Source organism: Rhinolophus ferrumequinum, chromosome 21 (assembly GCF_004115265.2).
Source record: "Rhinolophus ferrumequinum isolate MPI-CBG mRhiFer1 chromosome 21, mRhiFer1_v1.p, whole genome shotgun sequence".
Lineage (NCBI taxonomy): Eukaryota > Metazoa > Chordata > Mammalia > Chiroptera > Rhinolophidae > Rhinolophus > Rhinolophus ferrumequinum.
The window spans coordinates 8,974,589-9,001,473 of record NC_046304.1 but is presented as its reverse complement, the minus strand read 5'-3'; the positions used below and the strand labels follow the sequence as shown (position 1 = coordinate 9,001,473).

At 38.5% G+C, this 26,885-nt stretch overlaps 1 protein-coding gene across 2 annotated transcripts; it reads right to left on the bottom strand.

The window, feature by feature from the left end:
* Positions 1-1,716: 1,716 nt before the first annotated feature.
* LOC117013847 (myosin-4) lies at positions 1,717-26,607 on the bottom strand. Of its 2 annotated transcripts, none has more exons than XM_033091361.1 (40): positions 26,527-26,607; positions 26,266-26,314; positions 23,563-23,805; positions 23,321-23,464; positions 22,816-22,972; positions 22,053-22,080; positions 21,842-21,950; positions 21,658-21,750; positions 21,451-21,514; positions 21,212-21,310; positions 20,985-21,088; positions 18,755-18,893; positions 18,027-18,145; positions 17,776-17,925; positions 17,025-17,195; positions 15,151-15,457; positions 14,203-14,276; positions 13,537-13,624; positions 13,337-13,454; positions 12,889-13,012; positions 12,658-12,794; positions 12,278-12,533; positions 11,357-11,599; positions 10,872-11,048; positions 10,503-10,648; positions 10,134-10,224; positions 9,658-10,047; positions 9,027-9,153; positions 8,469-8,587; positions 8,144-8,340; positions 6,760-6,943; positions 6,514-6,679; positions 6,288-6,412; positions 5,703-6,011; positions 4,902-5,105; positions 3,416-3,541; positions 3,156-3,326; positions 2,966-3,070; positions 2,764-2,859; positions 1,717-1,988 (listed from the first exon to the last, which is right to left on the bottom strand). In XM_033091361.1, exons 3-40 carry the CDS (start codon positions 23,764-23,766, stop codon positions 1,836-1,838), a joined length of 5,814 nt encoding a protein of 1,937 aa, XP_032947252.1. In that variant the 5' UTR covers positions 23,767-23,805; positions 26,266-26,314; positions 26,527-26,607; the 3' UTR covers positions 1,717-1,835. The 2 variants fall into 2 exon arrangements, with proteins under 2 accessions (XP_032947252.1, XP_032947253.1); XM_033091362.1 differs by having other exon boundaries at positions 26,266-26,311; positions 26,527-26,550.
* Between the last annotated feature and the right edge of the window lie 278 nt (positions 26,608-26,885).

Here is a 26,885-nt window from a genome sequence, read left to right as displayed (position 1 = left end):
ATACGTATTTCTAGATTATCATGCATGGTTTTGTTGTAAGCGATCAGGAAGTAAGTCTGTAAATAACCTAATCTGTGAGGAAGAGTATTAACCAGAATAGCTGTGACTCTAAATCCTTCCTGTTTTAATCAGTGACCCAGAATAACTGACCCATATATAGTTAAATCTACTCTCAGCTTTCTATATAAACAATTATTTAAATAGTTAGGACACAGAATAATAAAGCAATTGCCCAGTGCTTTTGAGGTCAATAGGTTAACTCTACAGAGTTTAATTAAAGTTTGATAATAAATGCTTACTCTAGGCAGGATATTTCATTAGTCTCCATCATGACCCAGGTGAAATATTCCTTATAATTATTTTCTATCCCCTTTAAATTCTCTTCTCATGAAGGAGGCTTCTTATTCCTAATTATGATTCCCACACTGGGGAAGGAGATTCCCTCAAGCAGCCTCCTCATTAGAAAGGTACATCCACCATCATAAAATAATCAATTGGTATTCTACTCTCATATATTAAACGTCCACACAATGAAGCCAAATTATAAGCTTTATAAAAGTGTCAAAGAGAAAACCACTCTGGCAATGGCTATGATAAAATACAGTCACATTCGTTTTGCTATTAAGAAATAAATTCCCTTTCTGGTTCCACCTTAAAACATGAATGGTACTAGAAAGATCAGGTTACTTGGTAAGCAGAATTGTATATATAAATTAGAAGGTTAACAGCAATAATTATCTGAAAAGTTTTGTCATTTTTCTTGGAGAGGGAGGTGGTTCAGAGGAAAAGAATTTCCTCCAAAAGAAAATAAAATCTATAACCACGAAGTAACTGGGAGGTTTGAATGCAGTGAAACTGTTGAACTTCTTCAGTGTTTTCCCAGTCCTTTCTTTACACTAGTGTTAGAACTCTGCTTTCACTCTGAATTTTTGTTCATTTCCATCACTATCATCTCTAATTTCTCCATTTTCATAGCCTTCTTAATAGTCATTCCAGGCTCTGGTCTTTCCTATCGTACTCTATCCTCTATACCGCTGCCAGAATTGAGTCAACTGTCCTCTTCATGGGATTTGACCAGTTTGATGCATGTTCATTATAATTCCTCAGCTCCGCATATGAGGCTGTACCCTTCTCAGTCAGGTTTTACCTTCTACCGCTGACCTCACCTGCTGCCCTTTGCTCCTGGCACCTATGTTTAAACTATGAAATTTCATGCTCATTTTCTCTTCTTCTAATGACCAGCTCCTTTTCTCTTTCACCTAATAACTATACATCTTTTAGGAGCTAGCTCACAGTCTTCTTTGAAAAGTCTTTCTGGATTCCTCAGGTTAGCAGCTCACTGTGTTATTGTCACGTTTTGTTTTCATACTTCAATCAGAGTATGTATGTTGTGCTGTAATCTGTTTGAATGGCTGTCTGTCCCACTGGCTTGAGTTCCTCAAAAGCAGGGATGAAGTCATATCTTGGGTGCCCAATTCTGTACACACACATACGTGGTATTCATTAAAATTGGATGAATGGAATTGAGGGTACATTAACCACCTTTACATCCTCTCAGAGCACTTCATTTCATTTGCCTTCTATTAAAAGTTCATTCATTGCCCACATTCATTTTTGTCACCATCTTCGACTGCACCAGTAGGAGCTCAACAAGTGCTGAGTAAATGAATTAGTTCTAATAGTACTATAGAGCTTGTAATTAAGAGACCCATGTCTTTTTAGATTGCAAGATTATCTGCAGATTTTATTTCCTTGATATTACAGTGACAAGTGACAGTGACCAAGAACTTCACATTTTGCGCATTTCTTTGGTCACCTTTCAGCATTAGAATGAATTACTCTTCACTTATGATTTTTGTGTGAACCTCCCGGCTCTTCACCCGCAGCTTGTTGACCTGGGACTCGGCGATGTCAGCCCGCTCCTCAGCCTCTTCCAGCTCGTGCTGGATCTTGCGGAACTTGGCGAGATTGATGTTGGATTGTTCCTCCTGAGGAAAGCAATGCATTTGAGAGTATAAGAACATTTGATGTTTTCTGATTCTTAGTGCCTGTGTTACTAGAAGTAGCTACAGGATTTGCTTCATGAATGAGAAAGCAAAAAGTTTCTGTTGTTGGGTGATGTACCCACATACTCACCTCAATGAATGAGTGAGCTTACAACCCCCTGCCCAATCTTTCTCTTAACTTCCTTCCTGGCAAACTTAAGATGCTACAATGACCACTGGAAGGGCAACATAGCAGGAATCTGAATCAGTCTTGTTTTTGTGACACAAACTTTAAAAAGTAGGCACAGTAGTAGTATTGGCTACAGAGAACCTTAAGAAAGGTTTCAGAATTAACAGGATAAGAAACATAACTGCAGCCAAATGAAAAAGAAATGTCCTGAGATGCATTTATCATGAAGTTAAACAAAACCTAAACTTCAGAGCCCTCATTTGCATAGCCCTTATGAGGGCTGGGAATATAGAACCCCCAGATGGGAGTTGTAGAGTGTTCTATCTAGATAGGGAGAGAATTGCATTGTAACGAGAAAGCATTTCTGTGTTAACAAGTCTGGAAAATTGCTTAAAGAGGTCTCAGAAGAAATGAACCTGAATCTCTAAGGCTCTAGTAATTCATGGTAAAATTTTCTCCTTCTCAAAAATAAATACTCATTTTCATACCTAATTTTGTACTCCCAATTTTAAAAAAAGCCTCTTAAATTCTATAACCTTGAAGCTCCACAAAACCTGGACTTGCTCCTGAACCTTTCAAGATACTCACAGCCTCTTCGGCTTGTCTCTTATACGCTTTAACTTTGGTTTGTAGTTTGTCCACCAAGTCCTGTAGTCTGAGAACATTCTTGCGGTCCTCCTCAGTCTGAAATGAAAAAGGTAGCAAATAAATAGTGTCAATATTTGAAAACAACTCATTTTTTTTTCTTTTCTTGAAAATAAAATTGGGAAAACATGGAAAGGCTGGTCACCTGGTAAGTGAGTTCCTTCACTCTTCTCTCATGTTTGCGAAGACCCTTCACCGTCTCAACATTGCGCTTCTGTTCATTTTCAACCTCATTTTCAAGCTCCCTTACCTGGAAGACAATAAAGGTGTTTAACAATTGGCTCTAACTAGCTGCATAGACAGTCTGGGAATCGAATGAAGTGATGGAGACCCACCCTGGCCTCCAGTTTCTGGATCTGCTTCTTCCCGCCCTTCAGCGCCAGCTGCTCAGCCTCATCCAGACGGTGCTGCAGGTCCTTCACCGTCTGCTCCAGGTTCTTCTTCATCCGCTCCAGGTGGGCACTGGTGTCCTGCTCCTTCTTCAGCTCCTCCGCCATCATGGCCGCCTGATTGGCAAATAAATCAAGATAATAAGGAAACGTGGTAATGGTGGGTAGCATCCCTGTATCAGTAAACAAGCGCTCATCGTGCTCACGTCAGTGATGGCCTTCTTGGCTTTCTCTTCTGCGTTGCGAGCTTCCTGGACAATGTCCTCCATCTCTCCCTGGATTTGGGAGATGTCTGTCTCCAGCTTCTTCTTGGTGTTGATCAGGCTGGTGTTCTGTTTCAAATTAATAAAAAAGGAGAAAAGCACATTTAATTATGAATATTTACATGATCAATTTTATTAGTGTATATAGGCATAAACTATTTATCTAAGAAATGTTCAGAATAAAAACCAAATCAAAAGTTGATTTTATGTTTATGCCTACTCTTCTTTCTACTCATATGTCTATTAGTAAAAATTCTCGGGAATTCTTCCAGGTAGAATTCAATTTTTGATATCAAAGATATTTGAAAATTATCAGTGGCTACTTATAAGCATAAAGCACTACCCCTTCCCCAAGAAAAAATTTAAAGTGCTGTACTGTGTAGCACCACACAGCTCATGAATAATTGATGGTTAATTTTTAGGTGTTCATTCATATTTGTTGGCTCTATGTTTTAAGTATAAAGTATATATTTAAGTATATATTTTAAGAATAGCATCATTAATGGTACAAAAATGATCCAAGAATCTCTTATGTTTTGGAAAAGTGATAGTATTTGAAATATTCAATCTATTCAAGGGTACTAATACTGAGTAACAAAAATGTTGTATTTTAATTTGGATATAAAATTATTTATAGTATGTGATTTTAACATTTCTGTGATGGCTATTTACTTATATTGTAACTTTTAAAAGTATACAATAATGATGTTTATTGTAATAGTAGAACATACAAATTAGCAAAAAAAGAGACAAAGAATAGTTATTGTACTCTTACTACCCAGAAATAACCACTGATAACCCTTTTGTTTATCCTTCTGGATGTTTCCTAGATATTTTTAACAAAAAATATCATGATTTATATATTATTTTTAAGTTGCTTTTTTTACTTTCTATATTGTGAATATCTTTCTTTGGAAATAAACGCGTACTACAATATGAGCTATTGTGAGGATAGACCACCTTTTATGTAACGAATCCATCCATTAGAAACAACAAATGATGGCTAGCAGTAATGATCACCTCCATGAGTTTGAACTTAACAGCTTCTTTTTATATCCCATAAAGTTAGCTTTATGTGCATACATGGTGGTTTATTCTTTCTTTATTTTATTTGCTATCTAATGCAGTTTAGAGTTGCAAGAAAAAATGGCCACCTATCTTGTATATATGGTGATTAGTAGGGGGTCTTCTGTGCTTTTTGCAAATTTTCTAGAACTCAAAATTATTTCAAATCAACATAAGTATACTTGCCCATAAGTATACTTGCGAACAAGCTAGGACCCAGTATGTACTTATTGATGTACATTTTCCAGAATTCCAGGAAGGGACTCTTGCCAAGACCACTCCTTACTATACAAACAAGCTTATCCTCTCAAGTTATCTTCAGCTTCAGGGAGTACATTTGCTCATCCATAGTCCTGAATCTCACCTGGGTGTGCAATAGTTGCACACGCTCACTAGCATCCAGCAGCTCTTGCTCTGCCACCTTCCTGCTTCTCTCAGTCTGTTCCAGGGATGCCCTTAGCTCTTCAATCTCAGCCTGCATCAGGTTAGCTCTGCGCTCAACCATTGCCAGTTGTTCCTTAAGGTCATCTTGGGTTCTGATGGCATCATCCAAATGTAGCTGAGTGTCCTACACAGAAAGAAAATAAACTCCTGCTTATGTTCCAATTAAAGCAAATACAAATCTACCATCATGTACACACATTGATCTTAAATTAATATCTTAGAGTATGATTAGACAGGAAAAATCTGCAAGTCCCTTTAATTACAAATCTTTTGTAGCCTAGGGTAGTCCTGCTCAAAAGAACATGATGTTATTTTATTTTAGATCCCGAATCATAGGAAAATACTATGGCTTAAGCTATAAAATTTTGGATCAGGAAATTATCCTTAGAGATCAGCTAGTCTAATGGTGTTATTTTGTGTATTTTAAACAAATGAAGTCCAGATAAATGAAGTGATTTATGCAGTGGCATGTAACAAAACTCCCTCATCACTTCCTCTGTCTCCTCACCCCTCACTACTTTGTCTTCTCTTCAGATGACAAAGTAAACTCTATCCTGTGCTTTCCAGAATTAAGCTCTTCTTTAGCTGTGTACATAAAAATTTCAACTGATCACCATATTATTTAGATGATGTATGGCATTTGGTCCTCCTAAAATAGTGACATTTGAGTTACCGATCATACTCAGACTGTATGACACCATGTGTGTTTATCCCAATGTACCTTCAGTATTCCTTGTGTGTTTCTAAGATTCTTTATTGCCTCCGCAGCCTGACGGTTGGCATGGTTCAGCTGAATTTCCATTTCATTAAGGTCTCCCTCCATCTTCTTCTTGATCCTCAGGGCATCATTCCTGCTCCTGATCTCAGCATCTAGGGTGCTCTGCATTGATTCCACAACTCTGAGATGGTTCCTCTTTAGCTGATCAATTTCTTCATCTTTTTCAGCAATTTTCCGGTCAATCTCAGATTTCACCTGATTTAACTCAAGTTGGATGCGAAGGATTTTGCCTTCTTCATGTTCCAGAGACGCCTTTAGAAAAAGAAACATTTAGGTTTACTTGAGCATAAAGTTCAAAGAACTTTTTTTTTTTAGTACATTATGATAATTTCAAGAGGCATTAAAAAAATTCACAAATTTTCATACATCTTAATTCAGCCTATTACTTCTTCATTCCCAAGGTACAAGTCAGTATTTCTCACTGAATCATATGAGTTATCCCCTAAAGGTTTGCAACATGATTCATCTCAGTTGCTATTAATTTTTCAACTTACTTATAATGCACAGGTGAGCAAACAAAACATGTACCTCTGCTTCCTCTAGGGCAGCCTGTAATTCACTCTTCTCTTGATCTATTTGTTTCTTTATTTTCTCCAATTCATGGATATGCTTTCCTCCCTCTGCAATTTGCTCGGTTAGGTCAGAAATCTCCTCTATAGTTTAATAATAAAATACCAAATTCAGTTGAGAGAAATGAAACATTGAAAAGATACTTCCCTGCCATTTTTGAAATAGAATGATTACAAAGACTCACGCTGTAAGTTCTTATTCTCTCGCTTTAAGGTTTCAAGGTGATCTAGAGATTCCTCGTAGGCATTCTTCACCTTGAACAGCTCAGTGCTGAGAGACCGGGACTCCTTCTGGGAGGCCTCAAGTTCAGCCTGAGTTTCCTCATACTTCTGTTTCCATTCTGATAGGACCTGGAAATACATCGGAACTAAGTCTCTGTAACCTAGAATCACTCCAATTTCCCCGTAGGAAGCTGATCACTGTGGTCTACCTTGTCAAAGTTCCTTTGTTTCTTATCAAGAGCCGCGCAGGCAGCATTAGATCTCTCCACATCAATCATGAGGTCCTCCACTTCATTCTGGAGCCGCTGCTTGGTCTTTTCTAGAGAAGCACATTTGGAATTCACAGCTTCCACATGTTCCTCAGCATCCTGCAGACGCTGGGCCAGCTTCTTCCTGAAAAGTTGGTCAGTGTGAGTGACTAAGAACAGAATCAAAGTTACTGCAGTCAACTTTATAAATCTGCTGACTAAGAAAACATATTTTTTCCCAAGATTCTTTGCTCCTATGTCTATAAGTTAAGGTTTTCTAAAATGTCTTCTCAGCACCCACTTTCTCTCTTCTAGAATTCTGTTTTCCCTAGTGAATTTTTATCTTTATCTCAGGGGTTGTCAGATATATTTACGAGGCCATTTGTTTGTATGTGTGGTGATGGAGGAAGGGAAGGAGGTGGAGAGGTGGGGAAAGATTTAGCTGACTGAGAAATGTGAGGATATGGGGATGAGGAAGATGTGACAACCATGAACAAAAGTCACTTCATCAAAGAACGTTAGCATTGAATAGGATCCTTAAACATTTTCTTGTATTGTCCTCTTTACAAAGGAGGAAACTGGCCCAGAGTAACATGTTCAAGATCATACAATTAACCAGTAACTTTCTGGGTTTAGTCAGCCCAGACAATAAATATTATTCCATTATTACACTTCCCAAATATCCTCCAATTTTACTGCACCTAATTCGCGCCCTCTCCCAACCCACACTCTAATCTAGAATAGTCCCCCTGCTAAAATCTCTCATTCTGTCTAGTTCTAACAACTACTAAGTTAAATCAAATTTAGAGAACTTCCTTCACTGGGGACATAATGGTTATCTTCCTTCTATGTGTAACTCCCATGAGTTTTATTCCACAAACTGTGTGTTATTAGTGAAGAAGTTCATTTTTCTGGTGGTTAGTTAAATAATGACAGAGTATGAGAGTCTTATTCTGAATTTCCAATACTCCAGGGGATAAACTAATTACTGTTAATTATAATGTTCATAATAATGTAGCAGGTAGTCTCAATGTCTCCATTTTTCTTTATATTAAAGGAAATTAATTCTACTTAATTCATAAAGGGTATGCTGATAATTATTAACTCATTTTGGTGAAAATAAAATTAAGATCCTTTTGTAGTGGATCAGAATGGGGAAAGAGTGCTGTTCTTGGCCCACGCTCCATGGACATGCACTAGATTTAAGAAGGAGAATACGGTGGAATCCACCACTCTGCAATCCTTCCCCTGTCTCCACGTCTGGAATATTCTCTTTCTTTCATTTTTCCTTTGCTGTTTTTAAACGTTTACTTCTTTCTGACCCCTCCCCACTAAGAGCCCGTACTTGGCCTCCTCCAGCTCCTCTGTGCGCTGGATGGCGTCCGTCTCGTATTTGGTCCTCCACTGGGCAACCTCGCTGTTGGCCTTGGACATTGCCCGCTGCAGCTCGGCCTTGGCTTCCTGCTCCTCCTCATACTGTTCCCGCAGCAGGTCACAGTCATGGCGGGCGGACTGCAGGGCGTGGGCCAGGGCGTTCTTGGCCTGAACCAACCAAAAAGTGTGCAATGTCAGTTTATGTTCTGATCATCGATATTCTCTGTGTGAAGTTCAATAGTGTCTTCTTGATGCAAAATTCAAGTGGTTAAAAATATCAACTGGAGAATTCTCACCTTAGATTCCTCCTCTAGCTGCCTCTTTAATTCCTCAATCTGTTGTGTAAATGCTTGTTTGCCTCGGGATAGCTGAGAAACCATAGATTCTTTCTCATCTAGCTGTCGTGAAAATTCACCTGTGAAAGACAAAACATGAGTGATTTTGTTCTGTTGTCTAGGTGAAGAATAATTGAAAGAATTAAATAATGTTAGACCTCTTATTTCATATAATGGAAAGACTAACTCAAGAGCTTTGAGGCTGTTGAGAAGGTGTTTTCCTGCTCTTTCAAAAATGTGTCCGTTTTCTTTGGTATTTTAGGGTTTGGGTTTTTTTGAGTAATGGTGAGGCAACAAAAATTTCCTCTGCTCAGGGAGCTTGATTCCTCCCCCCCCCCAATGATAGCTTATAAATCATTCTTTTTACCATCTCACAATAAAAAGATGAAAGAATAACAAATCAATGGTAAAAGGGTATATGTGGCTCAAGAAGTAATTTGTGTTTGACAGGTATACACAGGTGGAGGCTTGCCTTTCATTCTTCACCTCTCCACAGGCTGGTCGTATTTATTTACTGACCTGATTCTGTATGTAAACGTGCCCTCTGGGCTGACAGTTCATTTATTAAGCGTTGTTGTTCCTCTTCCTTTGTTTTCATTTCATTAAGCTGGTCCTCTAGTGTGCGGCACATTTTCTCAAAGTTTCCCTGTGGTGAGAAGCACAAACAGAAAAAATGAGACATTTCGATTCATAAGTCGGGGATTTGGAGAGCTGTGAGAACTTGTGGAAAGGAGTTCCATTTTATTTACTTTTCTATCTACCTCAAAGCCCTACACATGCCTTGGATGTAGAGGTACATAATTTTGTCTGAATTAATAAATAAATTATTGTAAAAATGATATTGGAAATGATTGCGAAGCATAAGCATCACTTAGATTCTGCATCATGTAGAGTGTGGTTTTTAGGTACTTAGTTTATGTTTTTCCTGTATTTACATTCTCTCACGATGTTAGTGGCAAAGTTTAAAGTGATTTCTACAAATAAGATGTGAAAACCAAAATGGTTCAATCAATATAGTGATGTCTATTAGAAATAATCTTAATATTTGAGATAACATCTTAAGTTTGTACAGTTGGATTAGATGTAGTCGTATATAAATTTGATCGTTTTGAATTGTTGCAAATAAAGATGAAAAGGGGACAAGAAAGACCTTGGCTTTGGAGACAGTCTCCATGTTGCTAGCGAGGTCATCGATCTCCATCTTCATCTCGCTCTTCTCCTTCTCCAGCTTCTGCTTGACCCTCTGCAGGTTGTCTATCTGCTCCCCGAGCTCAGCAACGCTGTCCGCGTGCTTCTTCCTCAGGGTGGCCGCGGTGGCTTCGTGCTGCAGGGTGGCCTCCTCCAGGTCCCTGCGCATTTTCTGGAACTCAGCCTCCCTCTTCTTGTTCATCTCAATCTGGGCTGAAGTTGCCCCGCCGGCTTCTTCCAGCCGCTCGCTGATCTCCTCCAGTTCCCGGGAGAGGTCAGAGCGCTGCTTCTCTGCTTTGGCCCGAGAGGCCCGCTCGGCCTCGATTTCCTCCTCAAGCTCCTCAGTGCGGGCCTGAGGGTGACATAGCAATATTAACATGAATACATGGCATCCTTGCTTCCTGTAATGCCCAGAGAAGGTGGATGTCATATACTTACCTGTAACTCCTTGATCTTCTTCTGTAGCTGCATCGCAAGGGCCTGTTCATCTTCAATCTTGCTTTGCAGATTGCTCATTTCAAACTCTTTCCTGTTAGAAGAGCATCACGTTAGCTCACACGTTAGTCAATTCTCTCAACAGTCTTCTTTTCTGGCTATAATCGAATGTCTTTATACTGCTGGTGTTGAAGAAATGAGCAGTACAGGTTTTACAAGTCAATAATCTACTATTTTCATTAAATAAAATAGTGAAAGATACCATTTTTTTTACATATTCCATAAAGTAATATTTTAGAGATCTTTAAAGCGTATATTTCATCTGAAATGACAGATAATAAGCAGGTTACAATTGAATTATATCATACTCACTTTTTGAGTTTCTCATCAAGCTGCTGTTTGTCGTTTTCTACATCCATTGTGGATTCTTGGGCCAATTTTAGGTCACCCTCCAGTTTTCTCTTGGCTCTTTCTAAATCCATGCGAAGTTTCTTTTCTTGTTCCAGAGATCCTTCAAGCTAAATTTATAATGCGTTTTATTTACTTCAGTTCTTAAACACTGGACTCTATATTAGTAGCTTTCAAAGATACACAGGACAATTGAAAAAGATACTCCAAATAGCCTGAAAACATTAATTATTACTTCCAACAGCAGCTAAAAGTGAATGAGCATCACTTATGGTTGCATGCTCCAGTTGTTTATTTCCTCTTAAGGGGAAACACTGTGTTTTTCACACTTACGTCATCCACTTGCTGCTCCAGCTTGGTTTTAGCTTTGGTCAGTGTGTTGACTTTGTCCTCTTCTGCCTGCAGGTCATCCAGGGTCTGCTGGTGGGCCTCTTGGAGGGCCTTCTTCTCCTTGGTCAGCTTAGCTATGGTCTCATCTAGGCTTGCCATCTCTTCTGTGAGGTTTTTCACCTTTAGATTTGGACAAATATCAGGAATGTTAATGACATCCTGTCATCTTGATGAAAAACATGGTAATAATCTTAGAGCAACGTCAGCCTGATGGAAAAGGGAAACTACAAGCTAACTCAGGCACATGTGGCTAAAACCTATGGGAGATAAAGGTCAAGGCAAATAGAAATTGTAAAGACTAAAAAGATGACATAATTATGACGGTACTTTCCTTTCATATTCAATAATTTTAAGATAAACTTTCAATTAAAATACTTCAGTAATAAGCTAGCACTTGTAAATATTCTAAAAGGAGTCATGATTTGTACCTTGTTCTCTGTGGCATGCTTTTCCTTTTCAACCTTGGCTAGTGTCAGCTCAAGGTCATCGATGTCTTTCTTCAGTTCTGAACATTCGTCCTCCAGTTTCCTCTTCTTGGCTGTCAGTTCAGCATTGATCTCTTCCTCATCCTCAGCTCTCTCAGTCAGTTCTTTGATCTTGGCTTCGAGCTGGATTTTGGTTTTGATCAGCTGGTCACATCTTTCCTCTGCATCAGCCAAACCTTCTGCTTCCTAAAGGGAGAAATTAAATATTTTCATTTGTCTAAGCTCTATCTGCAAATACACAAAATTCATTAAAAGGTGGAAACCTCAATGACTGAACCAGTTTGGTCAACACATATGCCAACTAACTTGCCAACTTTTAAAATCAAAAGGACAAAATGTTAGTAATTTCAATCTACTGATTAAATATAATAACAGATCTACAAATATCCATGCATGGAAAGGTAAATCAGGAAAATGAGCCTTTTGGCAAAATTTGCACCTTTGCTACTTTGGAAAAGTCACTTATTTATGCTAAGACTCAGCTTTCTTCCATTTTCTGTCCCAATAAAGAAAACGTAACTTCTATTTTATGCAAAAAATATTTACCAAGAAGAGAACATTCTAATCCAAGAGACGGTTCTATAAAGAAAGGAAAATGTCTATGGATATTTTTATTACTTTGCTCACTGACAACCAAATGATGTATGAATGTACATATGGACATATGCAGCATAATTTGTGACTTTGCATCTATCGCTTCTTTAGGTCTGAGTCTTAGTATTTTTGAAAGGCAAACAATTACAACAAATGTTTCAGTGGAAACCATTTATTTATAAACCTTAAATTTAAAAAATTCTCATATCAAGTCAGATAGTGTTTGGATGATGTAAGATATGGCTAAACGCCACAATATTTAATACTCACAGATTGAACTTGAAGCTGTAAGTCATTTTTCTCTTGCATCAGAGATACCATTTTCTCTTCAAGTTCTTTCCTTTTTGCCTCCGATTTAGCCAGATCTTCTTTGGTTTTCTCAAATTCTTCCTTCATGTTGGCCATCTCCTTCTCTGTCTCCGCACTCTTGAGGAGGGGCTTGATCTTGAAATACAGCTTCATCCAGGGCCAGTGCTTCACATTCATGAAAGCACGGACATTGTACTGGATGCAGAAGATGGACTCTCTGTAAGAAAGAAAAAAAGATGCAAATGAAAAAGAATGTGGGAAGTGACCATCCCTCAACAAAAGTAATGAATGCATTGGATTCAACTGTGAAAGTGGAAGCGGACTTGTACTTGGTCCCTTACCTCCTCTCCATCATCTTCCTGAACTCCACCCTCATCAGGAACCCTCTGCACATGGCTTGAGTGCGTGTGATGAGTTGGGCCAGCTTTTCATCTCGCATCTCCTCTAGAGTTCCCAACAGGCCAGCTTTAAAGAAAACCTTGCCAAAGAACCAATTTAATACATTATTTCCATTCATGAGAAAGTCCAAAGGGGATGAAATTATGATGGATAGCAATTTACGTTGTTAGTACCTTGGTATGACCGAATTTGTACTGGGTGTGGTCAATGTCAATAGACCCTAGAAGTTTCTCAGAGGCCTTCTTGCTGTCAATGAACTGACCCTCTGGGATAGCACTTGCATTTAGAACCTTGTATCTGTCAGAATAAAAAGGATATTAAAGTGTGGTTTTTCTTCACTGAATTAAAAAAAGGTGGAACTCTTGGTAGCTATCATTGACAAAATTATAGATTGATTTTTTGGGGAAAAATGCATAAAAATAATCGATCAGTGCTTTGTATAGAACTTGCAAAGATATGATGAAAAATTTATGATAATATAAACCAAGACTCCTTTCTTTTATGATCACATTTTAAATAATTGCATTTCAGTGTTCAAGGAAAAGTTGAAAAATATTTGAGTGATATGGCAATGTTGATGTAGACTAGCAAATGGAAAGGAATAAATAATGAGACACAAACCTCTGTTTGAAGTCTGCATAGAGGATTCTGCTGGGGAAGCCCTTCCTGCAGATACGGATACCTTCCAGCACACCGTTGCACCTCAGCTGGTGCAGAACAAGTTCATGCTCCATGGCCCCTAAAAAGGAGACATGTTTTCTGCATAAAAGTCTAATGAAAAGTCACATTGAAGTCTTATTTGGGTATCGGAAATATCTTACCAGGGGTTTTAGTTTCATTGGGAATGAGACAGCGTACAAAGTGGGGGTGAGTGCTCTTCAAGTTGGTCATCAGCTTATTTAAATTCTCCTATAAAACCATATGAAAAATTTGAAAATAGTTTCTAGTTCCATCGACTTGAGAGTCCCTGTCAATGAATGACCTGTGGTTAATGTGCTCCCATTTCATGTTTTAATGAGCTGTCTCAATGAAGAACAAATAATGATAGCCAAGAGAAAGCATATACATGAAGTATAGCTAGAAAATTATGGGTTACACAAAACAGTCAACTTCAGTTTATTTTTCTCAATCACTGCCAATCAGCGAAAATTTGTATAGAGACTTTGGTCATACAAAATAGATGTAACTGAAACCAGTGGTTGCTTTTAAGAGAGGGTTTGATTTCATGTGAAATTTATTTAATGCCAGATATTTTAGATTTGGGGCTTAGAGAGGATACGGTTCATTTATCATCAGGTTTGATGTGAAGAGACGCACTGTGGGTCCGCTTCTTGTTAAATTTTTCCCAAGATATTTTTCAGATTTTTTTTAGTGCATAAGTACTTTTTTCAGCTTCACCATAGATTTCTTTAAAAGTTCTTGTACAGTTATGATAACTTAATTGTTTTCACATAAGCAATCCTTTGGAATTCAAGAATATACTGTACCCTGAAAAGAGCTGACACTGTCTGGAAAGAAGAACCCTTCTTCTTGGCACCTTTCTTTCCACCACCACCACTTTCTGCAAAATAAAATAAAATAATTAAAATGATTTGCAACAGCTTTTTTAAGTACTAGCCATAGACATCAGGGCTGCCAAAATTCCTTTGGGAATTTAAATTTGCACTCAGTCATGTTATCGTTCCTATTCGTCTTTCCATATCTCTCCTCCTTCAACTCTAGATTTGGAAAATATATGCATTGGCTCACACTATAAGCATTCAGAAAAACAACACCAACAACGGAAGAACTGTGTATGAAAAGAGTATACTTGGGGAAGGGATGGGACTCCTCTAACCCAAATCAGCAAAGTCTATTCCCCTGGAGGAAGTGCCCAGGAGACTGAGTCGTGGTGCCTCCTTAGTGCACACATCCGCCAGAGAACAGGCAAAGTTGCCTGCTTGGTGTCAGGTAGGGGAGCCTCTGCTGACTTGCAGGGAAGTCCTGTCTCCTATTTGTCTGTATTTTTATGCTATTACTTGTACTATTACTGATCTTAGGAAACGTAAAAGAACAGAACTTCAATTTCTCAAGCACTAGTGCCCTGACAAACAATTTCCTCATCTCCAACTTAGCGGGATCCTTGAAGGAATCAATACTATTAATATGGTAGAAATGAGCTGTATGATACTGAGCAAGTCACTTGGGCTCTCTGAGTCTCTGTTTCTTTACTGGTGAAAGGAAACCGTAGACTAAATGATCTATAGGGGTCAATTTTAGTTCCGAAAGTCTATGATCGTAAGACGGTAGCACACTTATTAAATATACTTCATTTCATTAGATCCATATTGGCCGGTATTTTCATGTTAGGTCTTGCTATAATTATATCTGTCTCTGATAAATAGTATATTTCTGGTTTGTGACTCGAGGAATATATTCATGATATTAAAAATGACCTTCAGCAGCTGATCCCCCAGCGAAGAGGAGAGCCAGAGTCTTCATTGAAGACTTCTGATACAGCCCAAGCACGGTCTCGTTCAGGGGGTCCTTGTTCTTGTCAAGCCAGCCGGCGATGTTGTAATCCACGGTGCCCGCATAATGCACCAGCGAGAAGTGGGCCTCAGCCTTGCCTTTGGCAGGCTTGGGCTTCTGGAAATTGTTGGACTTGCCCAGGTGCTGTTCATACAGCTTGTTCTTGAAGGAGGTGTCTGTGGCCTTGGGGAACATGCACTCCTCTTCCAGGATGGAGAAGATGCCCATAGGCTAAGAATAGGTAAAATGGGACAATGATGAGTCCCTCAGAAAAATATGCTCCAATAATTTATGTACCTGGTGGAAACCTGAAAATATCATGTTCCAAAAGAAGACTTGGAATGATAAGAAATTAAATAGGCATGATACTACTTTATAGCCTATTCTCTACTACTGAAGTGTGAAGCAATCATGTACCAAGCACATATGGGAAATATGTTAACTAGAAAACTCAATTAAAAAAAAAGAAGCCCATCTGTGCCACTTGACAAACTTTGTGTGCAGAGTACAAAATTCAATTCCAAAGCTACCATTTGAAAGCTGAATTCTTTATTCCATAAGTGTATATATCTAAATACTTTCTTTCCTACTGACAGGGTAACTTCCTTCACTGCAAATCTAGACATGACAAAAATATAAAGAGAAGACAGATTATGAATAATGACTAGAAATGATCCATTCCCAGTAGAAAATTTCGTATTATGTTGTAGCATTAAAACTCTTTGTACTTGAAGCTATATTCACCACTGTGGAGTTAAGTGATGCTAATTTGATTTTGCTTTGTAAGCAGATTGACTCTTTTCAGTGTCAAATTTGATATGAAAGCCTGGTAGAAAATTCTACACTGATGATTTTGCTTCAGTCACAAATTATCTTCCCCCAACTATTTTCAGTGTTCCAGAAACTGAAATACTACAAAAAACCAGAAATGGCTTTTTTTGAGGACTGTATGGTTTTGAAGAATAGTAGAGATATTATATCATCGAATTAAAATATCTTTCTCTCCAACTGGGCACACCTAGTCTGCTTTTACGCTCTCATCTCGCATATTTTTATGAATTTTGACATTAGTTTTTGAAGCTTTCCTCCAGGGCCGTTGCATTTGCTTTTTCCACTGCTTATGGTAGGATTCACAGAGATGCCTTATTGATATCAACAGGTACATGATGAGTTTCCACTACATTTTTGAAGGTGTTTAATGATTGTTTGATGAGTTTTGACATCTTCAGAACTGATATAACTATTGCTTTACCCTCTTGGTAATGCAGAAGTCAGGACTCATTTCCAGGTAAGGTTATAGAGAGGTTCGGTGTTTATTTAGTAGTCATTATTAGTTTACTCAGTAGTCATCATAGTTTTAATGACTGTAACAATTGAAGAGTTAACCTTCCAACCTTTAAGATGTCTTGACATATCCTGCCTTAACACACATGAACGATGATATATACACAATACACCATCATGAGTTCACCAGAGTTAATTAAAATACGCAGAAGGCTAGCTGTGATTTCATTTCTTTCTCATATGTGCATGAAATCATGTAGGAATAACAGTGAAGGAAAATAACAGTGAGGGATAAACGTGACTGTGTATGTGTGTGTGTGCTGTAATCATTTTTCTACAAATTACTTTCTTCGTTAAGAACAGATCACTTGTGATGCACCTCACAACTGACTGGAGTACACAAGTATGTCATAAGACATCACTGCTTGCTCTTTGAAAATTGGGAGTGCAGTTAAACATAGGAAGGTGGACTATTTGTTTTTCATGTTTTGAAGGCTTGAAAAGTCAAACAGACCTTCTCGATGAGCTCGATGCAGGCAGCCAGGTCCATCCCGAAGTCGATGAACTCCCACTCAATGCCTTCCTTCTTGTACTCCTCCTGCTCCAGAACGAACATGTGGTGGTTGAAAAACTGTTGCAGTTTCTCGTTGGTGAAGTTGATGCACAGCTGCTCCAGGCTGTTGAACTAGAGAAAATATAAACATTAGAAATTACTCATAACTTAAGTATTTGTATACTTAATACTTGTATACTACTAATATCTCCTTCTGAATTTAAGGCATTTTGGTTTATTGAATTATGAAGGCTCAGATTGTTTTCTTAATATATGAAATAATTCTAAACAAGGGAGAATTGACTCTCAGTGCTTTGCTTTCCATGTAACTGCATGAAATCTCGCATATGAGGCAAAATGCTATTAAATGAGGACATCTTTTAAATATTCAGAGTAATTTAAGGAAGTGCTTCTATACTCATCTGCTTGGATCCAGGATAGATGTTGACTATTTTAACCTTTCATGGACCATTTTTGAGACTTCTAGACTTGAAAGACTAAAACTCTCTTTTCCTATTTATACCTATTTAGTAGTTTTCGTATCTCTTCAAAGACCCTTCTTTAGCACAAATTCCATTTTGTACTTTTGTAAAGATACTTTTGAATGCTCTAAATAACTTAGTCTTCTTTCATGTGTCTAGTTAGTTTTCCAATATTGACAGCAGCAGCAAGATCTGTAAACTTTCCTGCTACAAAATTTCTATTAACTCACATCAAAGATCTCAAAGCCAGCGATGTCCAAGACCCCGATGAAGTACTGCCGGGGCTGCTTGGTGTCCAGCTGCTGGTTGATACGGGTGACCATCCACAGGAACATCTTCTCATAGATGGCTTTGGCCAGAGCGCCCACCGAGTTGGTCACCTTCAAGAACAATGGTAGTTTAGTTTTTGGATTGAAGACAGTGATGGACCCTTGAGTCTCCTGTGGTTCAAATGAATCAGAGGGTGTTAAGTCAACTTTACCTGCTGCACAGTCTGGCCTTTGGTGACGTACTCGTTGCCGACCTTGACCCTGGGGTAGCAGAGGGCTTTGAGCAGGTCAGCAGAGTTCAGGCCCTGGAGGTAGGCTGCCTTGTCGGCAACTGTATGAACAAGGTAAGAATGGTGAAACCGATCATGGCTTACACAATTTAAGGTGTGAATGACAATGACACAGGAAAAAAGTTTTGCTCAAAGAGTAGTATGTACAAATGTGGCAAAATCAACTCATTTGCTAATATTGCTTCAAAAGCATTGCTAATTTCAGTCATTTTTTAAAAAATGATAATTTGAGACTTGGGGAATTGATGCTCTGTGTGATATTTGAAACACAGCTAAAGTGGACCACAGATAATAACGATACGAGAAACTCTAATCTAGATAAATAGTGATAGGAAAATTCAGATCTGTTTTTTTTTTCCCCACAGTGCACGTGAGCACACAATTTATTCACTGGAATAAAAAACGTTTTAATCACATAGCAAATACTAGCTTGCAATAAGCCAATGAAGAATAGCATGGACAGAAATCATATCTCCACAAATCTGCTCAGTCATGTAAAACACCAGGCAGTGAGTGTGTGTGTCATTTCTTTCCCTTGATACTGTTTCCTGTCATTCAATAAGTCAAAGAAAGTAAAATCATGGTCCGTGCCTTTGAGGAACTGATGATGTCAATTCTGTTAATTGAAAAATATCCACAGGGTGTGGTACCTTCAGTGCCATCTGGCTCAGCTTGCTCTTCCCTTTGCTTTTGCTTGAATTTCATGTTCCCATAATGCATCACAGCTCCTGTCAGCTTGTAAATGGCCCCCTTTTCCTCAGAGCTGAAACCCAGGATGTCCACAGCAGTCTGTGGGAAGAGTTGGATTTAACTCACCTCACAATTATCGCCATGAAAGCCTCAAGATGCTCCTCTCTACTTTTTCCCTCATCATGCATTGTCTTATATTTGACTAACACTTTGTCATTTTCAAAAGGCACTCATATTCATCACCATTTTGCCCCACGTAGCAACACCAAGAGGTATTTAGACAGTAAAAGTTGAGTCATGTGGACAGTAAACATGTTAGATGACTTGTCCACACTCACTCGGCCAGGACTCGGGGCCATGGTTTTGGATACCAAAGCCAGTGCTTTCATCATTTCTCCACATTAGCCTGGCCTTCCCACACATACTTATTGTCTCATGGGTTTCCTTGCTCTTTCCTCCAGCCTCACAAATCTCTGTTTGCTCCTCCTTCTCCTATGTTGTCCTAACCCAACACATCATCAAAGTCTACCTTCCCACACTCATTGGCATGAAGGATGCAATTGGGGAGAGGATGTGAGGACAACAGCAGTGGCCTGAGTTTTTCTCCACATGCCTCTCTGACATCAGATCACAGCTCAGCTGAGCATGAGACTCCCGGCAGGGAACTTTACCTGGCAATTATTCATGTAGGTAAGAGGTATTTGTGGAAAGACCTTTCTCCTTTTATTGAAATACTTTTGCATCTTTTTTCTCTGTCAGATTTTGATTATCTCCATAGCTGCCCATGTTAAGCTTTGAAAAGGCTTATGCAGTGGGGGCAGGCATCAGAGAAGGTAGAAGAAGGTATGGTTATTTACCACGTTTGTCCCCTAAGACGCTTTCCTCAGATTATTGCCACTCAGTTCTGCTCTCTGACTACCTATTTACAGAACCTAGACATTATTACAGAAGTCCTAAAGCAAGACTGCTACATTTGTCTAACCTCTGTCACTAGGAGCATTTCTCAACTCCGTACCATGTTTGGACATATGAATATAGTAATAAGTTATAGAGAGTAAGAGCTGATATTTATAAGATAAAGGCACACAACTAGTTTGTAGACTTCTTGAAAATAATGCTTTAAAAGTGTATTTGCAAGCAAGTTTCAATCCTATCTTGGGAATATTGAGATATTCCCACTGGTATTAAAGTTAAAAATAATCAAAGATTGACTATTCAGAAACTCAAAAGAAAATGCAAAAGGTGTATAAAGAAAATAAACCAGAGTAATAATCCTTAAAAAAAAGAGGAGGGGGTCTCCTATCCAAGTACTAAGCGAAATAAGTCAGAAAAAAATCGAGACCCATATGATTTCACTCATATGCGAGATAGAAAACTAAAGCAACAAACAAACAAGATAAACAAACAAGCAAAAACTCATAGATATAGAAAACAGTTTAGTGGTTACAGAGGGTAAGGGGGAGAAGGGGTGATAAAAGAGAGAAAAGGGGGTCAAATATATGGTGATGGAAGAACTGACTCTGAACACAGTGCAATATATAGATGACGTATTATAGAAATGTACACTTGAAACCTATATAATTCTACTAACCAATGTCACCCCAATAAATTTAATTTAAAAAATTTAAAAAAGAGGAGGGGGAGAGAATCTATAGTTTCAAAAATAAATGTAAAGGCTTCATGGAGTCCCCAAAAGAGTATTTTTCAGGTGGACAATCCATTTCTTCTTATGCTGCATAGGCAGGAGAGGGTTATATTATTAGCCCAGGGAGGTATATTCAAAAGAAAGTTCGTATTCACATTCAATTATAGAGGAACTGTGGGAATTTCATATTCTATTACAAAAAAATGTAAAAATATTACAGCTCTTTCTCAGATTCTTGGATGTAGACTCTGGCATAAAGTGAAAGGGAAGCATCGCTATTGGAGTACAAAAATTGGCCAAAAATGACTGATGAGATAAGAAAAAAAGTCAATTATCCAAGGAATGACAGAGACCTAACATTTATTACAGACATTTAAAGTATCTAATACATGTGTGTGTGTGGGGAAGGGTTGCATTGCAATATCTTGTAATTTCATTCCAGGGGTTAGGAAAGCCTGAAAGATAGGATTGCCTATTTATAGTCTTTCTGATTATCCACTCTAATAGAGGAGAGTGTTGTGTACAGGAAAAGATCTGTTACTTACATCTGTGGCCATCAGCTCTTCCTGGTCATCAATGCTGGGGACTGTGATCTCACCTTGACTGACAAAGGCAAAGTCGTATGGGTTGGTGCTGATCAGGAGCAGTTCTGAACACATGGAAAAGAGTAAATACAGACAGAGTTACTTTAGTCATCAAAAACACTTCAGAGGGACTTCTTAGATGGGCTGTTATTGTTTCTTGGTAGAAATCAATCGAAGCTATTTCTTACCAATCAGCTCTGGTTTTTTGTTGGACATAATTTGATAAAATATGTGGTAGCTTCTCTCAGCCTTTAGTTGGAAAGTGACTCGGGACTTTTCTAGCAGATCTAGAAAGTGAGATTAAAAGAAAAGGCCCCAGTGGAAAATGAGGTGTTTGGAAAGTTCACACAACATAGATAAGAACAAGATTTTTAATATGTACTCCAAAGAAAAAGATTCTCACTCACTAATATTTATTATTACTTACATGTTTCAATATCTGCAGAAGCCAGTTTGCCTGTGGTGCCAAAATGGATCCTGATGAATTTACCCTTAAAGAGGCAAAGGAGGACTTATTGTACATATTAAAAGGCAGACACTATTTCTCTAGTTATGGAACAAATAGACAGAAAAGATATTGCTACAGAAGAGGCAGTGCTGATTCTCGCATGGAAGGGAAGACCAAGAGACTTACAAAGCGAGAGGAGTTGTCATTCCTCACGGTCTTGGCGTTGCCAAAGGCCTCCAGGAGGGGGTTGGCGCTGATGATCTGGTCTTCCAGAGTCCCCTGCAAAGGCAAGAGTCGTCCTCACATCTGGGCCTCCAGACTTCCTGAGAGCCCTGGCAGTCTTGATGCTGACTCTGGCTGTCAGACTCACCTGCATTTTACCAGGTTCCTCCTTCTTCTTCTCTCCAGTGACTGCAATTGTTGCAAAGTACTGGATGACACGCTTGGTGTTCACAGTCTTCCCTGCCCCAGATTCCCCACTGTCAAGTCCAGACAGAAGAAAAAGTCAAAATCTAAGGCTGTAGTAGTAACCATTACAAGGATCAAAACTCAACAGAAAAGACGACGTGAAATGTACATACGTAATCAGGATCGACTGGTTCTCACGATCTGTGAATGAGAAACTGAAGCTGAAGATAATGTTTTTTAAAAAAAAAACACTTAGCACATAGTTTACCACAGGTCTTGTAAACTCAAAATTGTCTTTTAAAAGCCCCCACTCACACAAAAATTATAACTGTATCAATTGGTGCTTTGCTTTCTTCACAAGATACTTTTTAAAAATAAGTAATTAAGTAAAAACAAAAAGATGTGCTAATTAATCAGTGTGCTAAACTCCCAATACCTTTAGAGTGATAGAATATGTAATGCATTATTTCACCATATTATCCATGAGAATAAACTATCAATAGCAGATGGATGAATAATAGTTTCATGTCCTAGTTCATAGTTCAAACTGCTGTCATCATGTTAATAATGTCCAAACCAAAGTTTTATATAGTAATTGTGGTAACTTATCACTATGAGATTTCAAAGTTTACTTTTTAGGAGAGATGATATGTTAGCTATATTTAAAATGCATAGTTGATGCCTACATTTAGTTGATTTTGAGCTGTAATTTGCATTAATTAATTTGGATTTTAGCATAGAAATCTAAGCAAAGTTCCTTATAGTTTTGGAACTGGTGCATTTCATTCTAAATATATTTCCCTAATTTTATTAGTTCTGTTATTATGTTCGTGCTGAACATTTTATTCTCCAAATACTGTCCCTATGTCTTCTGTGTTATCAATATACAAATATTTTATAAGTGGCTATAAAAATTGTAACTGTGGACTCACTCACCAGTCAGCATGAACTGATAGGCGTTGTCAGAGATGGAGAAGATGTGGGGCGGGGCCTCCTGGCGCTTTTTGCCTCGATAGGCAGACACCACCTCGGGGTTGTACACAGGCAGCCACTTGTAGGGGTTGACGGTGACACAGAAGAGGCCTGAGTAGGTCTGTAGGAAATGACATGGTTGCTCAATCAGTAATCACCTCATTAATCTGCCTTGGAATTATGGAGAGAGGGACCTAAGTACTACATTAGTTCTCATAAGGCTTAATGGTTTCATTCATTTGCGGCCTCCCTCTAACACCCACTGTGGCTTCAGTTTTTCAGCTAACTCAGGATTAGGTAGATGGCTTTCCAAATACATATTTTCAAATACATCAGGATTTACAACACTAACCAAATGATGGGTCTTGAGATAACACTGCAGTAGCAAAGTCTGCAAATAAAGTCTAGTTTGTTTTAGCTAACAGAGTACTGGGAGTTATGGAAAAGTGACGTCCAAGGGGGCGCTCACGTAGATCATCCAGGCTGCGTAACGCTCTTTGAGGTTGTACAGCACGGCGGGCTCGTGGAGATGGGTCATCATGGCCATGTCCTCGATCTTGTCATATTTGGGAGGGTTCATGGAGAAGACTTGATCGTCCTTAACTGTGACAGTCTGTTAAGAAAAGGAGAAGCCCGTGTGTATCAACTAAGTAGTAGAAAAGGGTTAAAGGGTCGATTATGCCTCCCCCTCCTTTTTTTTTTTTTACTCACAGCTCCACCTTCAGTCTTGGCTGTCACCTTCCCCGCTTCCCTGCTCTGCACTGTCGCTTTCACGTAGGATTCCTTAGGGTCCACCACAAAGACAGAGTTCTTGGCATCAAAGGGCTTGTTTTGGGCCTCAATGCGCTCCTTTTCAGGCTTCCGGAGGTAAGGAGCAGCCTCCCCAAAAATAGCCATCTCTGCGTCGCTACTCATGGCTGCGGGTTAGGGATGGCAACACAGCACCAGGTGGACCTAGAGGGAAGAAACAGAGCTGGACGGTGACCCAGGGTGTGGGTGGACAGTCTCCTGTCGCTTTCACATTAACGTGCTTTATTGGATTGGCCATGTTGACTTCCTCACCCTTGCTTTTATGCCTCACTCCTGTACACCATGTAAAGTTTCTGAAAGAGTACATCATTGCTTCGAAAGCCTCATATTAGGAGCTTAATTTTTCTGGCATTTTAAAGCCTCCATTGTATCTTCTCTATGAGCTAAGAAACGTGGAGGAATTGACGTTTCAGTCAGCAACATTTGTAATGCCCCAAGTGTATCTAGAATCTTTTCTTTTTCTGCTTGCTTTTCTTTTCTTTTTTCTACATCACCCCCACTTTTTGACATAGTGATGATACAAAGAAATGGAAAATAACTGTCAAAAGTGGCTTTACAATCTAAATGGACCTACTTTAAAAACTCAAATATTTAGGCAAATTTTCCTCCTGCCCCAAATTATTAAAGTTGGATGTATAAACAAGACATAAAAATTATTAAAATTGGATGTATGAAAAGGTACATCTGTTCTGTGAGGACATAGTCCAGGTTGAAAACATCTAATTAGCACAAATAAATTCCCAGTTAACTGACAAGTGTTAGGTAAATAAAGGGAAAAATAAGTACAATAAAAACTGAAAATCTAACAAATGACTTTGTCCTAAGTCGAAATTAAGTATGTTTTATCAGTTCTTAAATTGTGAGAGTCAGAGATATTGTCTAAATGAAACATAACTTTAAAAGTTTCTTGGAGAAAAAAATGAATGTTTAGTAAAATTTTTGTAGTGATTGTATATTTTAGTCTATACTTTTGTTTTCAGCTGGATTGTAACATACCAATCATTTTTATGATTCTCATTGTTGTAGGTCTCTTTCTCTCTCTCCATCCCTTCTTCCTTCCCTCCTCCTCTCATCTTAAAAATACCAATCCTCTAAAAATTTCTTCTGAAATGGATAGCCAGTATAAAGTTTCAAGCCAAAATAAACTTAATTTTTTTCCCACTGAGAAATTAATTGTGAGAAAGTAAGTCCTCTTGCCCTGATGGCAAGGAGAGGATGAGTGACCAGGGTTAAACAAGGTGATCTTTGTGGAGCAGCAGAGGGGCTGGTTTGTGGAAAACTGTGTCTGGGTTGCCAATGACAACTGCCTCCACCGTTTATAGGCTTTCCAGGAATCTTGGTCTTTTAGCATCAACATTAAACTTCCTCTCAACTTACATAATGTTAAATATGGAATTTGCTGTATACTGTATCTCTGAAATCAATGTAGTTCCTACTTGTAAAAGTCTTTTAGACATTTTCAGGGGACAGATGTTAGAATTTAATATTAGGGTTTTTTTTTTTCCTTCAAAGGAGAAATGTAATTCAATTACATTATTTTTTGTTTCTGTGTTTGTTTTTACATCAGGCAACTTTGAATTAACAACACACTATCATGTAGAAACGGCTACTATATACAGTGTGTCCACAAAACAGAAAGGGTGTTATCCTTCCCATCTCATGTCTGAAATCACTTGTTTCCTTGCTGTGGGTCACAAGTCCCCAAGGATCCTTAGGCTTGTTACGGCAAGTCCTTGAATCCACTTGCACGGTGATAATTGCCTCAAGTACAACAAGCAACATTCCCACACAGTGTGTGCTGTTCTTTTCTAAATGAATAAGCTGATATATTAAATATAAACTCATATGAAATAATTATTAAATAGATATAGGTTTTCATCATTATATATATTCTTAATACAGAAAGTATAGGTCCCAACATGTGGAATTGTGTGAGGTCCTTTAAATGTTTTTGTTCTATGAGAGGAGTCCTTGGAAACCCCCGACTTACATCAGAGATGGCAAGAGCTGGAGGGACCCTAGCAGTCACCTAGAACACAGCCTCCTCATTTTACTGATGAGGAAACTAAGGCTCCTTCAACTAAGGAGAGTGGCAGGGTCATTCAGTGTCACAGAGGTGTAAGTGGTGGTGCTCGGACATGAACCCTGTTCTCCTAAGTCCAGGGTCAGTGTTAATTCCACTGCAACACACTATTTCAAGATGCATAAATGTCAACTGGCTTGACCCAGGAAACTAGAGTCAGTGAAAAGCCTGGCTTGGCATCTAGAAATTTTGACTTCCAGATCACATATTGTTGATATTACCACTCCACCTTTCTGATATATCCTTATTGGTTAAGTTGCAGTAGTAGTTCACATTAAATATTGCATGCAATCATTGCATTCTTTTGGAAGTTCCAACAACATGTAAAAGAGGAATCATTAAATTTTGTGTGCTTAAATGATCTCAAAAGTCAAAATTTTATGAAAAGCCATGTGTAAAGAGCAGCTGCTCCTTGTATCTTATTCCCAATACTGAATTAAGAAATAACATGGTAGCTTTTTAAGACATGGCAATTTAGAGATGTCTTTGTTCTTTAGAGTGTAATAATAGATTACTCTTACCTCTTGTGTTACCAGATGGAGAAGATGGCAGGCTCAAAGCAGACAACTACTGTTGAAAGAAAAAACAAACAGGGGAATGCATATTCTTTTATCTTATTTTTCTCATTTAATCACAAAATCATAGTAACTATGTGCACAATATCATTCTTAGGAATGTTGGAAAGAAAAATTAAAATTTGGGAAACAATAGCCATCTCCCTTAAGTGAATAATAATTATCAGGAATGTAAAACTAGCCAAGTGTTCTTCCACGTATACATACCTTAAAGAATTTTGAGGAAGGGCAGGACAGAGACATCGCCACTCCACTTTTATAGAGACCATTCTGCCAACACAGCAGGCACCTCAGCTGTCCTATCTGGGAAACTACTTGGCAAAACCTTTTTTTGGCAATCTCTTTGCACAATATTCACTGACTGTGGCCGTGAATGGATATAATTAGAAATATTTGTTGTCACCTATAAATAATTTGATGAGGATGATCTAGGGGTTGTTTTTTTTTTTTTTAATAGGCATTTGATAGGGGATGGGGATTCAGAGCTTCTAAGGGTGTTTCTCCAGCTTTGCTTTTGCATCATTCATCACAGAATTCAAAGCCAGGTTCCCACTTACTCTCCTGCC